This window comes from Sander vitreus, chromosome 2 (assembly GCF_031162955.1).
Source record: "Sander vitreus isolate 19-12246 chromosome 2, sanVit1, whole genome shotgun sequence".
Classification (NCBI taxonomy): Eukaryota; Metazoa; Chordata; class Actinopteri; order Perciformes; family Percidae; genus Sander; species Sander vitreus.
In genome coordinates, this window is record NC_135856.1 from 19,728,390 (window position 1) to 19,755,299 (window position 26,910).

Sequence of the window (26,910 nt, forward strand, 5' to 3'; positions counted from 1 at the left end):
TGTGTGTGTGTGCATGTTTTTGTACATTTGCATTTGTAATGTTTGTGTCAGAGTGTGTTTACTCACAGTGTGGACAGGGAGTGCAGTGTGTCGAAGGCTCCGGGGTTCATTGAGGTGATCTGGTTGTCATAGAGCGACAGGAGACGGACTGAGCTCAACCCCACGAAGCTGCTGTTACTCACACAGCTGATACGGTTACTCCTCAGCATACTGCTCACACACACACACACACACACACACACACACACACACACACACACACACACACACAAAATTCAATGTATACTGTATAATTTACAGAAAAAAACAATATAATAATAATTTAGATATATTCATGATTATTTAAACCTGTGACTTATGCATGCTGACATGTTTTAAATGTTTGTGTGGACACTGTCACAGTATGCAAGAGCATATTTGAATATTGCATGCATATTTTATGGGATAATGGATTGATTATGCAATTAAGTAACTGTGTGTGTGTGTGTGTGTGTGTGTGTGTGTGTGTGTGTGTGTAGTACCCACAGTGTGCGGAGGCCACTGAGTCCCTTCAGCATGCGGTGGTGTATGTTCTCCAGTCTGTTGGAGGTCAGAATCAACTCATTGACCCCTGAGGCTCCTTCAAATGTCCCCTCCTCTATGTCAGTGATACGGTTATTGCTCAGGTTACTGCAGGAGCAAGAAAGGTAAGAAGGCAGTACAAAAGAAAAGAGTGAAAACAAGAGAGAAGAAATATGTAGAGAGAGCAAGAGGGGGACAAAATCAGCAAGAGGGAATAGTAGTGTAAGTGGGTGTAGAAGTGGGTAAGGTATATAAAGAGAAATACACATTTCTTTGTCAACATAAGTACAATCATAGCTATCTCTGTGTGACCTGATTATGACCTCCTGACAAGTACATGTGACTCTTTGTTCCCGTTACGTTTACAACATATCTGACTCACATCTTCCTCAGCTGAGGCAACTTTTTGAAGATCCCTGTCGCCTCAAGCACAGTGAATTCATTGTTGTTCAGACGCCTAGGAACAGAGAAGAGAAGAGGTGGTCAGAGACAAAGAGAGAGAACAACAGAAGAGACGGAGACTGAGGAGGACGAGAAGATCAAGGCCCAAGCAAGGTTTCCTTTGTACCACACACAGATATACTTTGTAGTAAAAAAATACAGCGTGACTCACAGTTCGGCGGTGTACTGAGGGATGTGATCTGGTATTTTGGTAAGTTTTTGGTTGGAGCAGTCGACTGTGGTGCCCTCACAACGGCACTTCTCAGGGCAGGCCAAGTCTGCGAAGCAGTCTCCTCCCAGCTTACTGCGGTAATCCTCAGTACCTGGTAACAATCACAAGAACAACGTCACCGAATGCCCTCGTCGTGCAAGAGTCGAACCCCAGCATTTACTGGTACCGGTTCCAACAAAAACAAAGCATATGGCCAGAGTGAAGGTTGTGATACAATGGAAGAATTTCGACATAGTGCAGAGGGGCTGTGCTGCTTTTGTTGAGTGTAAATTGTAAATTGTCAAAAATGAGGCAAACATGTTCGAAAAACATTGCTGATTATGATCGTATGCAACATTCCCCATGGGCATTACTACAAAATGCTGCATATGTATCACGACCTTGGAGCCAAGTTCACAAGACACACAAACTGTCAAGACATGTATACAGGCATCCACGCAAACATATTGGAGTTTTTCAGTACTGTTACACTACAAAGCAACTGTTAGTGTTGCTAACAGCACAAACAAAACAGCATCAAAATTTAGATCATAGCAGAAAAATGTTCACACCCACACAGCAGTCATCTATCATAACACACACACACACACACACACACACACACACACACACACACACACACACACACACACACACACACACACACACACACACACACCACAGGGGATGACAGGAGATTGCTGTCTCTTGTGTCTTGGCCATGCTGTAGGGTTTTGCTGGGCCGTTCCATGGTGCTTGACAGAACCATGTTCCACTATAGGAACCTGGCAGCCACATGGTTAGATCAAGCACAAAGGAACAACCTGCTGACTGAATGCTCCTCCGCTGGAACACAGGGGCGGGAAGGACAGAGGGCGAAGGGGAGGAGAAGAGAGAGGAGAGATGAGAGGATGAGAAGGGGAGGAGAGAGAGGAGGAGAGGATGAGAAGGACAGGAGAGAGAGGAGAGGGAGATGAGAGGACGAGAAAGAGAAGGAGAGAGAGGAGAGAGAGAGGTGGAGAAGAAAAAGAAAAGTAGGACAGGAGAGGGGAGGATGAGGATGAAAAGGAAAGGATGGGGAGGAGACGAGGAAAGAAAAGGAGAGGAATGAAGAAAAGAGGAAAAGAGAGAAGAGGAGAATAGAGAAGGAGCGAAGGAGAAGATGAGAAGGAGAGGAGAGGAGGAAAAAGGAAATGAAATAAGTATAAGAAGAGGTAGAACTGTAAGGGAGAATGATGATGAGATGGAAATATGATGGCTGAAAAGCAGGAGAAAGACAGAGCCGTCTTGCTTGAGGAAATGGAATACTTGGAAAGAAGAGAGAAAGGGAGCAATAATGAGAAGGAGGAGAGAAAGAGGAGGAGAAGACGACAAGATCAGACAGGGTGGAAAGTACAGTAAAGAAAAAGCAGGGGAAGTAGACTGGAGCATCTAAAGACATCTAAACTCACAGACATAACACAGTAGAGTAGGAACAGAGCAACGGGTACAGAGGAGTGGGAGGAGAGTTACAGCAGCAATGAAGGCAAGAGAAGCTCAGACTTCTAGGAACTCTCTCACACACACACACACACACACACACACACACACACACACACACACACACACACACACACACACACACACACACACACACACACACACACACACACACACACACATACACAAACAAAGAGCAGCATGGTGAGAAAAAATAAATTAACCATTGTGTAATAAAATTTAAATCTTATAAATATGAGTATTTTTGTTTGTAAACAGATACGAGGAGTCACAGAGGAGGTCAAAGGTCTGTGGGTGGTAGAGGTCAAAGGCCAGCTCAGGAGACGAGAGGTCAGGAATTTCGGACTTGGCGCAAGAATCGTGTGTGTGTGTTTGTGTTACTTACAGCCGACATGGTGTACTCCTGAGTGTGTGAGAGAGGCAGTAGGAGAAAGAAGAAGGGATTTCAATCGTTTATTTGAACAGAAGGGGAAAAAAAGGATGAAAAAATGCTGCAACTTTTTCGTGTTCAGTCCTCAGGCAGTTATTCATTTAAAGAGGAAATGATTCGTGAATAGTGAGAATCGTGCTGGCATAACAGGACATTTGGTGGGTGCCTTCATCCAACACACATCCCGGCCTAGTTTGCTTTAAGCAAGACTGATTCAAACTTGTTTTGGGGAGGATCGCGAGATTATGAAAAGCACACATAACCACATAAATGTGCTATACCGATGAACAATAAAGTTTAGCCTGTTCTAAACATTTACAATTGCAAAGCACATTATTTTGTTTAATAGATTCTTTGACATCAATCACTTCAGTTCAAGTGATATAGGGGGACATGATGCAAACTGAACTATAGGGGATTTTAGATGTATTGAGCCAAGGCGCGAAAACCAAGGTTGTACCACAGAATAAAACATGTTTATTAAACTTCTCAACAGCAAATTAAATTATTCAGCTTTGCCGTACATATGGTATCTGGGCTTTGAAACCCCTGTCCCCCCGGTGAGTTAATAACTGCAGCGAGCACACATACACACACACACACACACACACACACACACACACACACACACACACACACACACACACACACACACACACACACACACACACACATCATGACTCCTCTGTGTGCTGCTGCGGTAATGACCGCCTTTAGCCTTGCTACTGATCTCATATGCATGTCTGATTTACATATTTCCCAGCACCCCTCTCAGCATGGTAACTGCGTGACCTTTTGATGTTCTGCAGTGGGCGAAACAGACACAGATGCTCACGGACACACGCTCATACATTAGCTATCATTAAATGTGGTAAGAAGTGAGGAAGACTAGTATAAAATATAGTTTCTGTGATTGCTGTACCAATATACTTTTATTTACACGTAGTCTCACATGGAGTGCCAAGCTAACAGCAGCATGAGGTTATTAATTCAATTGTTCTTCTCTCTATTGTCAAGGTTACAGTTACTATCAAAAAACCGAGTGCAAGGACAAGACTTTATTATCTGGTGCCTGGTGAGACGTGATGCATTATGTACGTTAGACCATTAAAAGAAATCGTCTTGGCATTCAAAAGGTGTCAGTCAAAGAACGTCACTCCAAAGTGTTTGTGAGTTTGTGAATGTGCAGCACCTGCCGTGATGGACCAAACAGTGTCTTACACACACATGCTCAATGTACAATACCTGGGATGAAATACTGTTCTCTTGCTAATGGAGAGACAGAGAGAGTAAAAGTAAAAAACAACAAAAGGCAAGTCTAAAATAAAGCACTTACTGGCTGTGTGTGTGTGTGTGTGTGTGTGTGTGTGTGTGTGTGTGTGTGTGTGTGTGTGTGGTCAATGAGAGATGCCATAAAATGCTTAAAAAAGGGAGTTGAGGTAAAGAGAGGCTGAGGGAAAATCCCAGCAGGAAGACACAGAATGAGAACGCAGGCCAGTATACAGTGAACCAATTAGCATAGTATGTGTCTGAATGTGTGTGAATGATCAGAAATAATCAAAAATCAATTAGTTTACAATGCTACGTGTGTTTATACCTGAGCAGCGGAACTTCTTGCTCTTGATTTGTCCGATTCGTTTGTTGGCGAGGCGCCGGGGGCTTGTGCAGCGGGCACCGCTTGTCTCAATGGGATTGTCCTGCAGGTAATCTGCCAGCCACTTCAGATGGCAGTCACAGATAAATGGGTTTTGGGCTAAGTGACTGATACAGCCACACAGACACGGACACAGACACGGACACATGGAGCATACAAAAACACACCAGTAAGCTGTCAGAACAATATAACATTGTGGACATTGTTCTTGTGTGTGCAAGAACGCATGGTCCCAAAAATTCAAGATGCATAAACAATATTGTTTTTCTAACAATAATTAAGTGTTTTTCTTTAGACTGAAGTTTTTTTATGGTGGGCTATTCTGAAAATATGATTGATTTTTGTTTACGTCCGGAGTTGTTCAGTTATGATGATTGACACTACTCCTAAACATTTTACAACTTCTTATTCACCACTACAAGTCTGGTCTGTGTGTACAATGAGCTATGTGTGCATGTATGTGTGTGCGTGTGTGCGCGTGTGTGTGTGTGTGTGTGTGTGAACGTACAGCGTTTGTATGGCTCTTAGCGACGAGAAGGTCCCCTTGGCGATGGTCTGGAGCTTGTTGTCATATAGTGAAAGCAGATTGAGGTTGTGGAGGTCCTGAAATGCGTCCACACGCAGACACGCTATCTTATTAGCATTCAGTAACCTTAAAGAAAGAAGCAACATGAGGAAGGAGGGGGAGAGAGAGAGAGAGAGAGAGAGAGAGAGAGAGAGAGGGGGGAGAGAGAGAGAGAGAGAGAGAGAGGGGGTGGGCATGAAGGTTTATTCTGTTATCATTCTCTGATGACAATATTTTAGGTAAGCACTTTTCAGCAGTATGAGATACCAATGAGATGCGTATGTGAGCTCTTCGCTGCAACTCCAACTTTGGTTGTGTGTGTGTGTGTGTGTGTGTGTGTGTGTGTGTGTGTGTCTACTCACAATAGCTGCAGAGAAAACAGTCCCTCAAACAGTGCTTTAGAAATCTCAGTGATCTTGTTCCCATATAGCACCCTGCAGAGCACAAACACTGCATAAATAAGTTATGAATAAGACCACACATTATCCATTGATACTATTAATATAAACACTCAACATAACTGTAAAGAGAGCCAAACTCATCCCCACTACTTTCTGTTCCACTAGCATCTGTTTCTGATGGGAACATTTTAGTACCTTTTATCAAACATGAAATTAATATTTTATTAGTGAAAGATGCAGCTCTAATTAATCTTTGACAGGGTGCCAGCGCATGCTGCGTCCATGTCAAATAGTAACAGACCTTAATTGCAAGCAGCCTGTGGGAAAAACTGCTGTAATTCTGAGTGTCAGGTTTGAGGAATGCCTGACAGTTACAATATCTCCTATAAGAGAACTACAGAAGTGTCCAAATCTGTGGCAAATCGCAAGTAGTTACATCTGATTAAAATCAAAATTAACACTAATAAAAAAAAGATTGTTCTGATTCCAATTAATATGTGTATGCTCCAGATCTGTAACACATATTTACAGTACTGTATGTAGTGTGACTACAAGCCTAATAATTATGGGTGTAACCATCTTGGAAATAAGGCTTTAACCCAGGTTTTAGTTTTTCCAAATTTGCCGACATTACGTGAATGCAGCATAAAACTAAAGGAGTGGCTTTTTATTGAAGAGAATGCAGAAACAACCAGAGAAAAACATTAAGACCTTACATCTAGGTTGCTAACTGTAAACACTGTGCCTTTGTGCCAACACCTGGCTGCATGAAACACCATGAAACAAACAAAACTAGTTATGAACACTTTCCATCTAATGTCCCAATAAAAAAACTCCTCCATAAATCTGGCTCCAGTGTGAGTAATGTACGCTGTTATCAGAGGAAAGTATTTTATAAATGCATCAGATTACATACACAAACAGGTCAAGGCTGAGACTGCCACTGCCTAACCCAACAAATACCTCTCTCTCACACACACACACACACACACACACACACACACACACACACACACACACACACACACACACACACACACACACACACACACACACACACACACACACAGAGCTATCAGTCATCTTTACGCTCTATGCTGAGTTAAGCTGTGTATGTAGGCAGTTTAAAGACATGTGTTTTACATTGGCTTTTATTTCATTGTGCTAAGTGGCTGTCCCTGGGAGACCTGAGGTTGGGAAACACACAATGTAGGGAGTGGATGCTTCATTTATGTCTCACACACACATTAGCACGTACTGTTTTGCACACACACACACACACACACACACACACACACACACACACACACACACACACACACACACACACACACACACGTCAAGACATATAGACGCACACATGCACTGACTGAATCGATGGCTCATTTACATCCTCTCTAACTAAACCCTGACACACAATGACCACACACTGCAGTTTAATGTGAAAACCATACTGTATGTGGTGTGTCAGCATGAATGTGTGTCCCCTTCTCTCTGTGGTGAATGTGTAATGAGGTGGCAGAAGCCTCCATTCAGCAATTCAGCATTTATGAATTATTGACTTTGGAGAGACAAGACCTTAATATAACTCCTTCATGAAATAACTCTAAATCTCTCACTCCCTCTCCTGCTCCTCTCTCCATCTTCCTTCCCAAAGCTTCACACGCAAAGCAGATGGTCCGATATGAGATTCAGGAGGAGCCATGAGGAGGCCAACAGCACCACGGTTATTCAGTGCATCTAAAATGTCTCTATTATACTGCAAATGTGAGGCCACAATTAAAGATAATTCTAGTTTTCTTAATTTAGGCATTTTGGCTGTTAGATTTGGTCATTATTTTTAGCCATAACAATAACATAAGAAGTACAACAGGGCAAGAAGCATTTGCATTCAGATGATAAAAAACCAAACCCCAGGTTCTGTTTCATTAGTCAAACTACTGAAACCGAAAGGAAGGTGAAATTATTATTAAAACTGACCCTTTGCTAAGGGCCCCTTGGTAACTTTTTTTTAAATGTTAAAAGGATTTGAGGATGATGTTGGGTTAATCTCTCCAAATTCAATAAAAACAGAACAGAGTCACTAACATTAACATTACCCTAAACGCTGATATAATGGCGTTAGCATCCGAGATTGGAGTTATACCAGCTAGAGTCCTGAATGTGGCTTTTTCTAACATAACCTACCTGTAACCCCACATCCATTCACCCAGCATACTTGTTGGGTGAATGGATGCATCAGTTCAGATGTGCTCAATTTAGTTTTTTCCTCCAAATGGTTTAGATGATTTGGCTTTGGCAAAGTCTGATTGTCTGACTTTTCTTGTGCTTCTAGCTCGCTTTATTGTTAGGATGATATTTTGTTCCCAGATCTCAGAAATTAACTTGGTGAGTACAGCGTCAACATAACAGATAGAAGTGATGGCTAAAACTACAAAAACTAAAAAACAAGATATGATAGATAACAACTTTTAAGGTAAAGATATAGTTAGATATTCCTCATGAAATTCAAAGGGCCATAATGTGGTGTTTTGTGTAAACTGCATCTTATATACAAACATATCACACAATACTCACAGAGAGTTGAGAGAGCGCAGGCCTTGGAAGGCGTCCGAGGCTAACTCTGATATCTGGTTGTTACTCAAGTCTCTGTGAAGAACAGAGCCAAAGACAAAAAAAAAACAAGAGATAGAGAGTCAGTGAGGGAGAGAGAGACATAAAAAGTGAAACACAGAGGACAGAAACAGAAGTTTTTGTGGATGGTTGACAGGGTGCACAATTCAGGCATCTCCTCATCTACTCACATCCTGCGCAGCTTCTTATAAGGAGAAAAGGCTCCAGCTGGGATCACCTTGATGGCGTTCTGCTCCAGTCGTCTGGAACCAAACATATACACAGACCATTCAGGGGGGACATTTACATTTGCCTATCACAGAGCTATCTCTGCTGTATCGTTGACTGCTGCTTATTCCCTGGGGCTCTGGCTAAGGGGAACATTTCCAGATAAGGCGCTTTGATGACTGTTGCCAAAGTCTGTCACATTTCTCTGATCTTTTGCCCTCCTTAAACATGTGTACAGTCAGATGCACACAAAAACACACACACCCTTAACTATCTGGGCAGTGTTCCATTAAGTGCCTTCTAACTCTGCATTAGTCAGGCCCAAACACATCAAGTGAGGCCAGGAGAGAGAAAGAGAGTGGGAGAGAGCAAACACAAGAGAAAACAGACCCAAACAAACATTCTCTAAACATTTCACATGTTCAGTCACCGTGACAAGAAAGCCGGTGGAACATGATTTGCAAACCAACCATTCGATTGTGAAATATTTCCCCTAAAATGAGTTTGTTCATTTGTCAATGATGTTTGACTGATCACACAGGAGGATTGCATTGTATTGTAATGTTTTCAGTTTTTATGTCATTGGGGCAAGTCCAAGTCAAGTCTCAAGGGAATTGACACTAGTCCAAGTCAAGTTTAAAATTAATAGATATGAGTGCAATTCAAGTGTGAATGATTGACTTGAGACCGTCTCCAATTAACAAAGAAAAGTTCAGGTCAAGTCTCAAGTCAATCGAGTCAAGTCAAGTCTTAAAGTATTATCCCAGCAGGTCCCAAGTCAAGTCTCAAATCAATCGAGACAAGAACAAGTCAAGTCCCAAGTTTTGGCAAAGCAGGGCTGAAGTTAGGTCTAAAAGCAGTCAAAGCATGTCTCAAGTCAATTCTCAAATCAATTGAGACAAATCCAAGTCAAGTCCTAAAGTATTATCCTAGTAGGTCTCAAGTCAAGTCTCAAGTCAACTTAGATAAGTCCAAGTCAAGTCTAAAAGCAATCAAAACAAGTCTAAGTCAAATCTCAAGTCTAGTCAAAGTATGTCTCAAATCAATCGAAACAAGTCCGAATCAAATCAACGGGTTGTCAACTAGTCGCAGGGTTGGTGGTTTAAACCCTGGCTCCATCTGTCCACATGTTGAGTGTCTTTGAGGAAATTGTTTTGGATGGTCAGCCCAGCGCCTTACATGGCAGCTCAGTCCATTTACCATCAAAGCAGGTTTCAAATTAGACAGATGCAAATAAAGTCTTAAAGTTTTGTCAAAGCAGGCCTTGGGTCAAGTCTTAAAGTCAATCAAGACAAGTCCAAATTAAGTCTCTGAAAACAAGATCTCTGAATACTTACCACTAGAATGACACATAATAGTTGGACCTAGTAATTACATGTGTATGGTTATGCAAAGCCTGCCTAAAGCTGGTATTTCACTTTTTCCAGGATTTTACCAGAACTTAAGATTTGAAGCCAAGTCTTTGGAGTCAAATCTCATCTAAGTCAAGTCTCAGAGCAGTCTCATCCAAGTCCATCTAGAGTCCTCATTGTGACTTAAGTCAAGTTCAAGTTTCAAGTCTACAGCTCTGCATGGTACTTTGTCACTTTAAATCTGCTGGCTATATTTTCTTGATGTCCCCCCCCCCCCCTTTAGATAGATATATCATTAGTCTTGTCCTTTACATTGATCTTTTTATTCTTCCTCCCTCATCTCTTCATTATTTTCTTAAGCAGGGAAGTGCTGCATGACCAGGTTTTCCTATTTCACAGATATGTGGTTTTATTTGACTCCACAGAGAGAAAGAGAAGAAGTAAAACAGAAAGGCGGTAAGAGGCAAAGAAGGAAAACAGAGAGAAGCATGGTGAAAGAGCAAGAGAAATATCACTGCACCGAGAGCGGAATGCAGGAGTTTGTGTGCAAGAGCGCATGTGTATGCATGTAGAGTGAAGCAGGTGTGTGTTTACATGTGTGCCTTACATCTCAGTGATGGTTTCAGGTAGGTTGGTGGGTATTTCAGTCAGTCCCTTTCCTCTGCAGTCCACGATGTTGTTACTGCAGGTGCAGGACTCTGGGCACTGTAACACACTGCAGGAGGAAGATGATGACGACTGGTGACCTACGTAGAGACAAAAGGCCAATATTATCCACGGATAATGGTTATGCTAGGTGTTAATCCCAAAAAGTGAAGCTTGTTAAAGCACACAGAATTCAGTAAAGAAAATCAAAGTGTGAACCAGCAGAAGGGCAACAAAGTGTGCAGGTGAGAGAGAGGTACTGTACCTAAATGTGATAGTGAACTGTACAGTGCATAGGGTTAAAGCCAAGACCTGCAATGAAAGATGAATACTTGCCTTCGTCCTCATCTTGAAAAGCATAAGCAACAGACAGAAAAAGCAAAAAAACACAAAGCAGAAGATGGGTTTGCTACTGTAAAATAGCAAGCGGATGTACGTCACAAAATAGTCAACAAAGCAATTAGTCAACTTAACCTACCTGTGCAGGCAAACTCCTTCTTCTGCACCTCAGCCACGTTGTGCCCCCTCAAGTGCGGCGGAGCCATGCATTGCGTGTAAAGACCCAGACGGGGGCGCTGTCGCAGCCACTCTGACAGCCAGGCCACGTGGCAGTCACACTGCAGGTTGTTGGAGTGCAGGCGACTGGGGAAGAAAGGAGGTGGGAGGGAGGAGAAGAGGGGATGGAGAGTGGCGAAAACAGGTGGGTAGAGGGAGCAAAGAAATAATAGATATGAAGAATGGGGGGGGAGACAGAAGCAGGGTGAGTGGAGGTAGGGGGGAAGAGGTGCAAGTACAGATCAATCAATCAATTGTACAAACAGGCACGGGTGAGAGGAACTCTTCCTCTTGGGTGGTAATGTGTACCAAATACTCGGCTGTGCCACTTACAATGTCCTGAGCTTCGGCATGTGGTTGAAACTGGCTACAGACAGTCGGCTGATGTTGTTGTTGTTGAGGGTGCTGAGGAGAGAAAAGAGCAAAAAACACACAACGCCATATAGATTCATTGGACTCTTTTGTAGTGACAGGGTTGTTGTACACAGACACAGATATGTGGTTTAGTCAGCAAAACATTGTATTTATTTTTATTTTTTACTTTTTTTTTTAACTCTAAACATCCTAACAACAACATTGTTTTTCAAACAGTCATGATGACTACAATATTTGTCTGTGACTTAAAGGGTAACTACCATTTTTTTCAACCTGGACCCTATTTTCCTAGGTTTTTGTGTCTAAGTTACTGATGGGAACAACAATCTTTGAAATTGGTCCAGTATTAAGCGAGATCGCTGCAGTCGGCAGCGGCGAAACAAACTACAAAGTAAGTTAATAGGTCAATTGTCCAGCTTGTATTTACCTTCACAAAAGTGCTCGTTTTGCCACTGACAGGCTCAGGTTAATAGTCTAAGTGTCTGACAACATTATGGAAAGGATTTCTAAGGAGGTCAACCTTTCTGTTAAAGAGTAAGATCCTTTTTTTAAACATAAAAACATCTGTGAAATTGTGTTCACTAAACCCACCAGACTCCATGTAAATAAAAAGTAATTTTGGCATCGTAAAATACACTTCATTCAAAGTGGACAGAAAAAATAAAACTATGAAAACCCGTTTTGGGTCGTGTTTCCACTTTTCCAACCATCACAGTTCTAGTTTTGGTTGAAATAAACACAGTTTACCGATTTACATGTGAAAATATGTTGGCTCTATACGTGCCAAAAGTATTGCTTTTTTAAATGGAGTCTGGTGGGTTTAGCGCTAGTGACTTCAGAGCTGTTTCTGGTTGAAAAGAAAGGTCTCAAAGAGGTTTTAAAGGTCTATCTCTGAAGGGATCCTTTCCATAATGTTGTCAGACACTTAGAATATTAATCTGAGCCTGTCAGTGGCAAAACAAGCACTTTTGTGAAGGTAAATACAAGCTGGACAATTGCCCTATTAACTAGTAGTTACTCAAACTACTCCTTATGCATATACACAGAAAATTATTCGTAATTTTGACTTTGAAATCAAAGCAATATGCCTTTGTCTCGTAATACAATGAAAATGAATATCCGTCATTAGGAAAATCAACAAGCTTCTTAGTCAGGCTGACTTTAGGACAGACAAGGGTTCTGCACAGTGGCACTAATGATGGTAATTATTAAATAATAAGAAGATGATAGCAATACTGTCAATCCTGAATATATATGAAACTGTGATTTTTTGAGGAGCTGTACAGGCAATGCAGTCTTTCAAAGGTCAATGAGGACATCAGCTGTTTAGTATCCCACTGCTGTTACTGTTCATCATTTATTATGCAACTGAATACAGGTAGTGAGAACAGGTACTCACAGCACTTCCAGGTCACGTAACGCTCGAAAAGCTCCATCTTCAATACAGCTGATGTGGTTGTAGTCCAACTGGCTGCACACACACACACACACACACACACACACACACACACACACACACACACACACACACACACACACACACACACACACACACGTCTTACAATATATCTTCAGGTGAAATTCAGGCCAGACAGCCAACTCATCAACAACCTCTCTCTGTCACCCTCACACTTGCTTTCTCTTTTGCTTTGGTTCTGTCTCCTGAGCTCATTGTTCTTTGTAGATGTATTTCTCAACATATTCATCTCTGTATCCATTCCCCTTTCATGTTCTCTTCTATTTGACGTCTAATTTGTATGCGCTGCTCTTTACCTCCTTCCCTCTCTCTCTCTCTCTCTCTCTCTCTCTCTCTCTCTCTCTCTCTCTCTCTCCCTCTTTCTCAGAATCACTTTACTGAAACAATTTAATTAAGACATAAGGACAGTAAATCATGTGCTTTCATCCGCATGCTAATGCACACGCACGCACGCACACACACAGACATACACACACACACACACACACACACACACACAAAAAAAAAACATCCTGGGAAAAAAACCCAGGATGTAGCCAAATAGTTGGAAAATCTATATTTCTACAATTACTGCTGGGCAATTACTTTACCTGTGAAATGACCAATAATTATCTTCAATGATCATAAATTATGACTGAGGCAAAACAAAGAGAAAACAGAAATGCCAGTGACGTGACCATAGCGCACACACACACAACTGCTAACGAGCAGCGGTGCCAGTCAATACAGCAAGCAGGAGGCACATGACATTTAACACAATGAAATATTGATGCACAGGCACATGGGGGCTGTGCACATTTGCAAACACGTTGAAAAGCAAGCAACAGATGTGCACGCACGCACACACACCCACACACACGCACACCCACACACACACACACACACACACACACACACACACACACACACACACACACACGCACACACACACACACACACACACACACACACACACACACACAAAGTATTGCCAAAGTGCAACTTACAGGTTCTTGATTTCCACAGCTCCCCTGAAGGCTTTTCTTGGAACCCCCTGAATCTGATTCTCGCTGATATCACTGGACAGAAAGAGAAAGGTGTAGAGAAGAGAGAAAAAAAAAATAAGGTGGCAGAGAGTTAAACCAAGCTGTCACAGAGAATCCTGCTTTGCAGCACAAGTACTTGATGTAATCACCAAAATGCAGTGGGGGGAACTTCCGAGCCAGACATATCATCTGCAAAATGTAGTTCCTCGCACACCTAGCACTCCTTCGCCAAATATAATTGACTGTCTCTATTCATCTCTCAGTGACACAGACAACTCTCCCTCTGATACCACGTATCCACGTATCTGGAGCCAGACGCAATTCAATTGTCTGCTTTGAACATCCATCCAACTCAGGTATAAGAGGCTTAAATAATCTGTAGGGGGCACTAGTGACCTCCGCTTCCCACAAAGCTTCCGCTTCCTCCACTCATCTCTCCCTCGCCGCCTCTCCCGCCTCCTTCCTCTGCTTTTAAAGAGTGAGTGATGGATGTGTGTGTCTGTACACTGGGGTTTACAGAGATTTAATTTCCAGCCACTTTAACTAAGCTGCAGCTTGGAAAACAGGAAAAACACAAAGATAAACACACTAAATGTACTGCATTTGGTGACACACACACACACACACACACACACACACACACACACACACACACACACACACACACACACACACACACACACACAGACACAGACATTTGTGCTAATACATGTTCCTCTTCACTCACACAAGCACATAAATACACTCAAACACAAACACATGAACAGGTGTGTCACATAAACTAAATCTACTGCCTGCAGCTAGCTATCATGCTATCACTGGTTGGTATAGCAACTTGATTTATTGAAGGAAATGAGGCGCTCGTATACACATGCAAATATTAATAAAGCAATGTAAAGAAGAGGGATTAGAATGAATTCAGCTGTTTAAAAGGATGCAGATGTGAAATGCAGCACCTAAAACATCAAAATATTTAATCTCATCATCAGAGAAACATCTCAACATGGAAACAGGACACTTAGACATCTAAATGGTTTCCCAGACTGCTTGACTGCGTGTGTGCGTGTGTCATCCGTCGCCAGTACAGACCCACGTTCCAGACAGACTATTTGACCTTTCACCACTGACCCTCCAGCTCTTGACCCCTACTGTGGCAGCGTGACCTCCACCATGCTAATCAGCTAACAGCTAATGCCCAGCCACATTCCTCACATTTTTTGTGTGTGATCGTATTATCAGTACTACAGGTATCATCCATCTCCTGTGTTTCCACCTGCTACTTCTATATCTACATCAGAAATATTATTAGTTTTTTGTTGCCAATAATAAAGAAAAATGACAGAGAGGGTGTTTGAAAGATGGAGAACGTTGAGTGGTTTTATTTTTGTTCTTTGACAAAACTAGTCAATTTATTGCAATCAGAGGTAAAAGTCAACACCTCTTCAGCCTCCTGTTGGACAGAGGACTGATGTATGTTTTTGATTGATGGCTGAGACAGCAAGGGGCAATGTAAACAAACTTTCTCTGGTAACTGTAGCTCATTAGCAAAGGGACAGATGTTTGCATTGATGAAAAAAGGACGATTGTTATGCATCTACACCCACTGATCATGAAATCTGCAGGAAAATGTTTAAAGGGGTGATAGAATGCAAAACCGATTTTACCTTGTCATAGTTGAATAATGACAGTTTAGTGGGTAACTAGGACATACGTAGAACCTCAAAATCCCATTGACACCTCTTTCCTTTGCAAATCTCACAATTTGAAACTGCCTCTGACAACGGGCAAATCTCAACGAGCCGCCAAGTTGACGTCAACTCGGCGGCTCCTCCTCATTTGGCTCTAGTCTCTATCTTTGTCACGCCCAAACATTTACATAGGCTACACCACTGACCTGAGGTCAGCTTAGTCTTCTGAATAGGTCGCGCAGATCTCAGAAATTGTATACATTGTTCATCTGCTATTTTACCACTAAATTCACTTCTGAGACTTTTTTATGTGAGAAATCAACTATGTAGAGGTCAAATATGGGCTGTTTTACGAACATTGATGTTTAATTGCAAATTTTGTCTGACTGTGTGTCGGAGTTCAGCGGCCGGTGCTGCCTGTGTTGCTGCCTCGCCGCCCGGCCTGCCTTCCTTCACAGACCCCGGCCTGCTGTGAGGTAGATGGAGCTCCGTCACGGCTGACAGCCCACGGCACTCCATACCCGGGCAAAGTCACTGTTTTTTGGGTTAATGGACTACCAAACGCCGCTGCCCTGACAGAGCTCCAGGGCCTGCAGCTCCCCTCTTCCTGCTAAATGGCTGGTGTGTGTGTGTGTGTGAGTGAGAGCGTGGTCAGCGAGCTTGTTACGCCAGCAATCTCTTACCACAGGTTCCAGTTCATCTTATAATGTGTGTAATTATAATGTGTTGAGTTATTTAAACAAACGATCGGGGAAATAAACGCCTCTTGTCCGTGAGTCTCATTGATAGAGCCTGCGGCTGGATGGAGCTCTATCAATGAGAGCTAACTAGCCTCCTCTTAGAATTCCTCTGAAATTCACAAAAATGCATTAAATTGAAATCGGACACCATTGTTAGCTTTATAAGACCTTGGGGTAGATGTTATATAAGTGGCGTGATGAAATTCAAACTGTAAATATACTCTAATTACGCCAAAAATGAAGCTAACTAGCCGCGATCTGTGCACATAGGATTGAAGGGACAGTCGCAGCGAACGAAACCCCTAATGTTCACAAAAATGCATTAAATTGAAATCAGACACCATTGTTAGCTTTATAAGACCTTGGGGTAGATGTTATATAAGTGGCGTGACGAAATTTAAACTGTAAATATAGCTACTGTAGTTATGCTGGCAGCCAGCCAGCTCCGAGTATTCCAGTAGTCCAGTACCCAGGGAAACGGTGACTTTCACTGGGTATGGAGGTTGCCGCTTTCTCGTCAGATTGTGTGGAGCTCCTAGCTAAAGTCCGACACGTCTTACCAAATTTGCAATTAGCCATCAATTTTCGTAAAACGGCCCATATTTGAGCTTTATATAGTTGATTTCTCGCTTAAAAAAGTCTCAGAAGTGAATTTAATAACGAAATAGCCCGACAAACAATGTATAACTTTGCAGTGTCTGAAATATGAGACCTGCTGTCTCGTCTCCAATGTGTTTCTATGTGGTTCGCTCAAACCAATCAGCGCGCAGCTCATCTAAATATTCTTGAGCATACCATATTTGGAAGAAAAGCTCTTGTTCCAAATAGAGCCATATTCACAGGGTAGTTAAGGGCCTAATAAAATAGCATTCGGGCAATTTTCAGCCCAACCAATGTTACATACCCTATAAGGAGACCTTAAGGAACAGTGTAAAATACCCTATATAATCATTCTATTACCCCTTTAAGATGTTCAAACTGCTACAGCTGACTAGAAACTGGCTATGAAGCCTGCGGAGAGAGAGAGAGTGTACTTTTCCTCTTGGAAGTTTGTTTCTTATAGCAAGCCACGTTGCAAGACGTTCACAAACTATGACTCTTTTGCATCCATGTAGCTCTGCGATCAGTCAGTGAATTTAAAATGTATATGTGAGGATTTGCTGCTTTACTTCTTTTAAGTTTTAAATCATGCAAAACATTTCTTTTTTTTTTGACTGTTCAGTTGGACAAAACAAGCTGAAAACATTAACTTCAGCTCTGAAGAAATCATGAGGGGCAAAATAATTGTTGCACAGAATGACCAACAAATGTAAAATGTAATTTCCTCATAAATAGATAAAGCGCTCAATGGTGTTTTAAGCCCCCAACGTCTCCTTCCAGGCAGCGCTGCGACCGTTGACTTCAAGGCACCTAACCCTAACCTTAACCCTAACCCTAACCATAACCATTGCCTAATCCTAGTGCCTTCCAGGCAGTGCTGCCTGAAAGGAGACATTGGGGGCTTAAAACACAGATAAACAAATAAAGCAGTCCTCACTAATTTAATTTCAGGTGGACTTTACATGTGCACATTAACGCATACATATGCTTGCAGATACACACACACGGCAAGTTCACATCATGTTTCAATGCTCTCTGGTGCCGGGATCAATCAACATGATCCTGGAATAAGACTTTATAAACAAAGGTAAATGAAAAAGAGGCTTCACTTCTGCTGTTTTACACACAACACAAAAATGTATGTGCTTCTCCTCATGCATGCACACATGTGTGCACGCTCACACACACACACACACACACACACACACACACACACACACACACACACACACACACACACACACACACACAGAGCGGCTGGTCTGAATCCAATGGAGTGTATCCTGATACTGTTTTTACAGGACCAGGGGGGGTTTGCAAAACAGCCATGCTCCTTTAACCGCTGCAACTCTAAAACCAAATAAACACTCTAAAGTACTCCTTAATCCTACGCAAACACACATTGACACACATGCACACACAGCAGAGTATGTAACCTGCATTACGCATCCACTTAATCTGCCTATCGGATGTAGAAATGCGTAAAAACTTGTTAATGTGTCATATGAGGAGATGACAGCTTGACAGTTTGTATGTCTATGTTTTAGGCCGCACACAGACCTCAGTGTAAACGACAGCACACAGTTAACTAATGTTGGCCAGAGTGTGTTTACACACATATATAACATGTTCACCTGGAAACGTACAACACACTTTCACAATATGTATAGTAAACACCATATGAAGGTAGGGGTTGGTACACTAGCGGTGGTGTACAGCAATGGTTCTCAAAGTGGGGTCCAGGGGTCCTTGAGGGGCTTCCAGGGGGTCCGTAGCAAAAAGTGGAATCATTTATTTTCACTATAATTCCATCCATAAGTAACACAATGACAGAATGTATGACTATTTTGGTCATTTTCAAAGACCTTCTGTAATAAAATATCTAAAAGCAAAAATCCTATCAGGTGGGGACACTGGGACAAAATCTAATCAAATAGGGGTCCGTGGTCTAATTTGTGTCAGTTTGGGGGTTCTTGATGTCAAAAAGTTTGAGAACCACTAGTGTACAGTATGAAAGTTTACATGCATGTGACATATACAGTACATTTATCTTCTGATGCACTGAGATGATTGGACATTGATTCTTTACGTCCACCTGTCCCTGTGAGCTACGATAAGAGAGAGACAGCACACATGTACACACATAGTACATGCATGCATATATGATTGGCAGTGTGGGGAAGTGTGGGGAAGTGCAGGAGGCCACTCTCAACCAAATTCATCACTCAGACCACCAGAGAGAGAAAGAGAGAGAGAAAGGGTGAATAGTAAGTTTTCCCCCTACGAGGAAATTGACTTCTTAGAGACTTAGGAGTAGATTTCTTTCCTCAGTTTTGAGCCAAGGCACCTGATTCAATTTCATCTTTAGTTAAATGGTTTGGTAGATGTCCCACCCACCACTTTCCCTCTCTTTCTCCCAATATCCTTCTCTAGCTTTCTCTCCACTGACCTCTCCCATGTCATACTCTTTTCTCTCTCTCTCTTCCTTTTCTCTGAAATTGGTCTTGTTTCCCCAAACTTCCCCAAAGTTTAACCCCTCACCTTTGCCCTTGTGCCTTAACCGGGAGGTTACCTTCATTAAAAGAGGCTCCTGCTGAGCCCAGTGCGTGTGAATGTGTGTGCATGTGCTTTTGTTTGTATGGGCCGGAGGTATTAAATCCACAAAGGAACTATATCATGCTGCTAAGTTAAGAACCTTCTGAAAAACACACACATCCACCCACCCACCCACCCACACACACCCTTACCAAACACCCACCCACCCACACACACACACACACACACACACACACACACACACACACACACACACACACATATACAGAAATCGCTCTCTCTCTCTCGCTCTCTCTCTCTCTCTCTCTCTCTGTCTCTCTCTCTCTCTCTCTCTTTTTGACCACAGAAGGCTGAATAAATCTGAAAACACCAGCGTCACGTTTTTGTGGACTGGGAAAACAGAGCTTTTGAGAAACAATGATGTAAGCCTGCTAAGACAATGGTGTGGCAGTAAAGTACGTAAGAAGATGACTGACACCTGTAACCCACTCTGTGATCACTTGTTTTAAATGTCAGTACAGCTGATCACACAATACAGGTGTTGGCATTGAACTGTATTTATGTTTAAATTGTCAAGTTCACAATCACAAAATTGTGATTTGATTGACAACTTGCCTTGGTAAACAGGTAGCATTTATGATTGAATAATTTTTTTTAATTATTGTTTAGCTGTCTGATAACAGAAACAGAAAAATAATAATGTTAATGGAAACAACTTTAAAAAAGAACTCATCATAGGAGCGCACAGAACAAAGATGTAACCAGCTGAGACTGAGAAATTGGGTTGTGACTCTAGCAGATGTTGCCTGTGATTCACAATTTGGTTGTTTGCTGACCAAAAGAGGAGGAAGAGGAAGAGATTTAGCAGTTTTCATATTGCTTTGGTGTTTCACTATGGAGAGAGAAAATGTCCTACCAAACTAAGGTATGGATGCTCATCGTTTGAGCCGATCAGATTGAGTCCGAATTGTGTGGTCTTTTTCAAAATCTACTGACCTTCCTCTGTCTGTTATTCTCACCTTTGGTGGCCCAGGATGTGTGTTTGTGTGTGTGCGTGTGCATGTGTGTGTGCGTGATAGAGTCAGGTCTCCAGTGTTAAGAGCTTAGTGCTGCTTTTCTAAAGAGTCCTTTCAGAATGAGAGGGGCTTTTGACGCCCTACGTGGCTAAGAAGACCTGGGCATGAAAGAGCAGCACTCAATTCTCACACATGCATTCTCTCTCACACTAGACACACACACACACACACACACACACACACACACACACACACACACACACACACACAGTTATACAGTTTCTGAACCTCTTTTGTACGTGCCCTACTGCCACGAGATTCTTCCCAGGTCCAGCAAACTGGGAGTTCCCGTGGATCTATATACCAGTGTGTGTGTGTGTGTGTGTGTGTGTGTGTGTGTGTGTGTGTGTGTGTGTGTGTGTGTGTGTGGCAGGGTATAGGCCAGAGTTGGCAGAACAGTAAACTAATCATCTTGTTCAAATCCCTTTCGGAGACCTTAATCCTATTAAGTATAAGAATGTGTGAATGGGCAAAGAAGGAGCTGGAAAGAGTCAAAATGGAAAAAAGGAAAAGAAAGTAAGGGAGAGATGTAGCCTGGTTGACACCAGACCCACTCTCAGTTGTAACTGAGAGTGGGTCTGGGAAAGGTTCATTCACAGCTCATTTCCAAAGGGGCATCACCAACGGACGCTGCTCAAATGCCTCTGGGCGCAATTGGATAATCCTTCAACCAATCAGACCAACGATCCGGGTGACATAGCAGCGACAGCGGCATTAACGGGTTGCTGCGTTTCGGTGGCCGTCATGTTGAATGCAAACAAAAAGCTGCTTGCTGTCGCTGCACTATCGTCATTGTGTAAAGCCCGCCTCAACAGTTGTGATTGTTGCCTCGATTAGGAAAAATTGGAAATGGGCTTGAATGGGCTCTTGGCCAGACTGACTTGCAGAGCAAATCTCAAATTTGTCGGAAGTTCGTCAGGGTTTTCCCAGGCTAGGAGAGATGGACAGTGTGAGAAAATAGCGCAGAAGATAAGACGGATACATCGCAAGAGAGTTTTAGTAGAGGGGTGTTTAGGATGGGATGGTCATGGAGAAAGACTGAAATGAGTGTGTGTGTGTGTGTGTGTGTGTGTGTGTGTGTGTGTGTGTGTGTGTGTGTGTGTATCCTTCAGCTAATTCAGGGAGCAATACCATGAAGTGGACCCCCAAAGAACACACTTCTGTGAGCAATTAGGAGGAGAAAGACTCCCAAAGAAAAGAGAGGGGATGAGGGGGAGAAAGGAGAAGGAGGAGAGGAGGCTTGCTGAAGACAATGCAGAGGATTACTGAACACACTGGGGCAGGACTGGCACCTGGGAATGTGGAGGAATGTGAGTGTGATGGTTTCATCCTAGATATCTTGTGTGGCAGACTTTTAAGACTGAGTGTGCACAATATGATAGAAAATGATTATTTATCTTTCAAGAGACCAAGTTATTATGCAGAATCACCCATACCCTCCCACACACACACACACACACACACACACACACACACACACACACACACACACACACACACACACACACACACACAAACACCTCATCTTTCAGCCTCTCTTCAGTCGCTCTCTTCTAAACTAATATTGAATTTGCTCATGAATGACAGATCTGCAATCATCCTCCCTCTCCCTTCTCTTCCCATCTCATTGTCTGTTTTCTTTATTCCTCATCACACATACTTTAAATGCCAGGTAAGAGGGTTGCTATGGTTACTGTAGCAGGGTGGACACCTAGGGGACATTTTGACTTGGCAGAGAGGATGTCCCCATATGTGTGCGTGTGAAATCTGGCTACCGGGATGGCGATCTGCCAGAGAAGGTGTGTGTGTTTGTGTGTGTGTGTGTGTGTTGCTTCCAAAATGTTATAACATTACAGAGTGCTCAGTTTACAAAAGCTCTTGTGGTAACAGCTGCGTTATTTTCTTCTTGCTGCTTTGCTTGAGTTTTATTTTGCAACATTTCTTCCTTTATACTCTGAAAAAAGACTGGAAAGCCAAGATGATTGCTTGGTAGAAATGTTACATTCTGCCTACTGATTTCCTACATAAATAGCTCCTACTCCTTCCATTCAGCTACCAATCGTTTTGTAGTGAGCTCTTAACAAAGCCAGTTGTGAGCTTCTAGCCAAACTTGTAACAACAGACATTTCTATCACATCTATCTAGAAAGATTAACTAATAAAATAACAAAGCTGAAAAAATAAAGATCATGTATGGTATGTATGGTGTGTGTGTGTGTGTGTTCCTGCATGTGTGTAAAGGGATGTGTAAAACCAGACTGATTACGTCGCTTTCCAGCCCAGGAACAGATTAGTCAGCGCTCTGAGACCATGACATCATCAGAAATGTTTACACGTGTAATTATAGCCAGTGAGGAATACATCTGTTGCACACACACACACACACACACACACACACACACACACACACACACACACACACACACACACACACACACACACACACACACTGTAGAGAAATGGACAGTGGCTTGCAGTAACTGCTGAGAAGCACTTTGTAATGGTGACATGGTTTCCCTCTAAACACCTGATGCTGATATTTAGATTTAAAGATGCCTCAATAGAAAGGCCTATCATACTGTGCATACTGTGCATACTGACTCACATGTTATAAAACACTGCTCTTCTTTCTGCATTATCATTTGCAAGAGCAGCAGGTAATTGTATAAAACATTGTAGGAAACATTTTTATTTCACACAAACACACTGTAGCTGGCTGTGTGAAAAATACTGATTCTCTTGTAGCTCAATGTGACACACATGAGTTGCATGAACTAGGTAGCCCACTTTCTTATCAGTCTCCAGGTACATGCAGACCTTCTCATCATGAAATTGGCCATTAAGGTGGTCTGGTGATAGTGGAGCATACCCCTTCATCATGAGAATAAAAACACAAGAAGGAATGAGAGTAACTGTGTATAGCATGTCTACACATATTTGAGTGAACAAAAGCTTGAAGAAGACCAGCACCCTCTGCTAGCAGTGTTTTAAACTGCTATAATACGACTCGGAGTAGTATTACATATCTTTCTTTTTTTGGGGCATTTTAGGCCTTTATTTATAGGACAGCTGAAGACATGAAAGGGGAGAGAGAGAGAGGGGTAATGACAAGCAGCAAAGGGCCACAGGTTGGAGTTGAACCCACAGCCGCTACGTCGAGTAGTGTACCTCTATATATGGGTGCGCGCTTTACCAGGTGAGATACCCACACGCCCTGGATTACATATCTAAACCTTACTTTTACAGTACATCGTCTAAAAGACAACATTAGACTAAAAGGGTTTCCCTGATATTTTTTATGGCTTTAGAAATAATTTCTTCTTCGTAAAAAAGTGTTGTTTGCATGACCTTTATTTGTCATTGTTGAATAAATCCTCGCTCACACAGTCACTAACAAGTATTGACCAAGTAGTGTACAATTATTGTTGTGCTAATGCTAGTGAGCGTAGCTATCAATTAATAGTGATGACATCAACCAATATAGATTAAATTAGCTTTCCATCTCAAATTTGATATCTCAAAGCTGATCAACAGTCGAGCTGCAATGATTAGTTGGTAAACAGAAAAGTAATCAGTAAAGCCCAAAAGAGAAAACAATTGGCAGATCTGCGATCAACTATAATTAATTTAGCATTTTGCTCTTTGAGCGCCCTCTGCTGGTCAATTTGGAGTTTAATATCCTCCTTTTTCTAGAAGCTTTTTGGCTTTATTTCAGTGCAGAGAGGATTCAGACAAAAGAAAGTATGATTGATTTCTAAAGATTCTATCTTTCTTAAACTCTTTTGGCATTTTAAGAACATAGGGACTAAATATAATCAAAGAATTTCAATGGCACATCTTAGATCTCTCTCTTCCCTGCATTGATTCCTTCTAGTCCATTCCTTTTACATTTCACTTTCTTCCTCACATTTCTCTCACTCAAACCTCTTGTCTGAAATCCTTCTTTCCCCCCCTTTTTTCTTTGGCAACCTTTCCCTCTCCTCTCTCCCTTTCTCTCTCTCTCTCTTTATTCTCTCTATCTCTCTCTCTCACATCATCTCTACCCTCCACCACCCTCCTTTGCCCTGCTCCCTGTGTAATGAGTCTAATCCATCAGCCAGACAGTATTAATCGTATTCCGATAGCAGTGTGTTCACTCGCTGCTCGCTGCTGTCTCCGTCTCTACGAGTCAATAACCCCAGCTCTAACACCTACACACTGCCTATGACAGATAGGCTGTGTGTGTGTGTGTGTGTGTGTGTGTGTGTGTGTGTGTGTGTGTGTGTGTGTGTGTGTGTGTGTGTGTGTGTGTGTTTGTCTATGTGTGTGTGAATTTTAAAACCAGCTCAGCACTATGACCAAATTTATTGCAGTCTTTGCCTGGAAGAGTGTCCAAAACACACACAAGATGTAGACATAGACACACACACCACAGCTAAAATGACCACCGCTGGCCGTGTTGCCAGACCACTCGGTTACCACAAACTCTTGGTCAGTGACATCATATCCTTTTCCTGTTTGCCTCTTACATTGCCATACAATAATAAATAGAAAAGATAAATAGAAAGTGACAGCACATGGCCGGGTGTCTGGGTCTATTTGTGCATCTGCATCTGCGCGTGTGTGTGTGTGTGTGTGTGTGTGTGTGTGTGTGTGTGTGTGTGTGTGTGTGTGTGTCCCAGTCTGCATATCCCTTGCCAGGTCAGAAAGTTTTTCACCCACGTCTTTGACCTGATCTGCCACAAACTCCATGACCCAATAAGCTGAAGCAGCCACCTCCCTTCTTGTCTGCCTCCTTTCCATTTAAAAGCCCCAACGTCTTACAAAAAAACCCTCTCACTACAGGATAATGTATCAATCTGGCGCCCAACGATCCTTTGTCATTTTCAGACTTAGCTATTCCATCTATTTTTTTTCCCTTACAATTCACTTCATCCATCAATTGCTGCACTATTCTCCTGATCGCTTAATCATTGCATCACTCTTTTCATCCATCAATCATTCATTCTTTGTATTCATCTGTCATACAGCTCATTCATGATGACCAGAAGTGGCAGATGAAAAAGTAAAATATATAAGTTTGGGGTCGAGAGTAGAGTGAACCCATCCTGTACTGTGCATTATATAAGTCTGATTTGTGCTGTTAAATCAAATTAATGAAAAGCCCATCTGCTGTTTCGTGCGGCCCGATGCGGTAAACAAACAACCTGAGACAACATCAAAATAAAAAACTAAACAGCTCATAAACAATTTAACAACTAGGAAATTTAGAGGTCAGTTTCTTTTCCCTCGAACAACATTTCCAGCATGATTGACAGCTTAGATAGTTTATGGTCAGGGAGAGTGTGTTTGTGTATCAGGAATGAGGGTTTATGTAGTGTATCAGTGGAAAGAGGCATAGAGTGTGTGTATGTGTGTGTGTGTGTGTGTGTGTGTGTATGTGTGTCAGCAGCAGAGGACTGCAGTGGCGATGACTTACCCTGATGTCATTATTCACAGTTTACAAACCATGACAAGACAGGCAACACACACACACACACACACACACACACACACACACACACACACACACACACACACACACACACACACACACACACCTCTTAATTCAGCACTTTGTGCGGTTTTGTCTTTCCTTCCCTGTGTTTACCCAGCAGCTTGGAGTGACATACTAGCAAGGCTTTCTCATGCATACACACATGCGTGCACACAGACAGACAGATGGAGTGACTAACACAGAGACAGATATACAGACATACATGCATACATTTTGACAGCTCTAATATATAAATTAAGGCAATAATAACGAGTTAACGCAAATTCCTTTTAACGCCACAATAATTTTTTTACTTTTTTAATCGCGTGCACGTTCTGTAATTTAGGCCTCTGACCGCTCCGTAGTTTGGGAAATCAAGCGATGCAGCAGTTACGTTGTGGATAGCTAGGAGGAACAAACCTCCTTGAGCATAAATTAATAAAGAAAAGGGCCTTTTGAATGGAAAGTTCAGTTTCAAAGCCCTTCTAGATGGTTCTTTCGACAAGACTAAAGTTGCATGTACTGTCGATGTGAATTGAGTTACCACCAGGTGCATTCTCAAATCAAAGCATTCTCACGAAAGGGCTAGTATGATATTGTACAAAAATGTATGCACAATAATTCATATGATATCCTACAAAACTATGGTGACCGCACGTGAGAGTTAAGTTTAGCGGTCTTTACAGTTACATTTAGCTGAGAA

At 42.2% G+C, this 26,910-nt stretch overlaps 1 protein-coding gene across 1 annotated transcript in view; it reads right to left on the bottom strand.

Annotated features, from left to right (window-relative positions):
* slit2 (slit homolog 2 (Drosophila)) overlaps positions 1-26,910 on the bottom strand; it is an 88,257-nt gene that overhangs the window by 19,734 nt on the left and 41,613 nt on the right. The window contains exons 5-18 of the mRNA XM_078260267.1: positions 13,995-14,066; positions 12,931-13,002; positions 11,490-11,561; positions 11,080-11,243; positions 10,564-10,702; positions 8,568-8,639; positions 8,341-8,412; positions 5,725-5,796; positions 5,306-5,449; positions 4,741-4,904; positions 1,175-1,325; positions 944-1,018; positions 526-669; positions 67-210 (exon numbers count right to left, since the gene is read on the bottom strand). Of these exons, the coding sequence (XP_078116393.1) occupies positions 67-210; positions 526-669; positions 944-1,018; positions 1,175-1,325; positions 4,741-4,904; positions 5,306-5,449; positions 5,725-5,796; positions 8,341-8,412; positions 8,568-8,639; positions 10,564-10,702; positions 11,080-11,243; positions 11,490-11,561; positions 12,931-13,002; positions 13,995-14,066 (1,557 nt within the window). The remainder of the gene's footprint in view (positions 1-66; positions 211-525; positions 670-943; positions 1,019-1,174; positions 1,326-4,740; positions 4,905-5,305; positions 5,450-5,724; positions 5,797-8,340; positions 8,413-8,567; positions 8,640-10,563; positions 10,703-11,079; positions 11,244-11,489; positions 11,562-12,930; positions 13,003-13,994; positions 14,067-26,910) is intronic.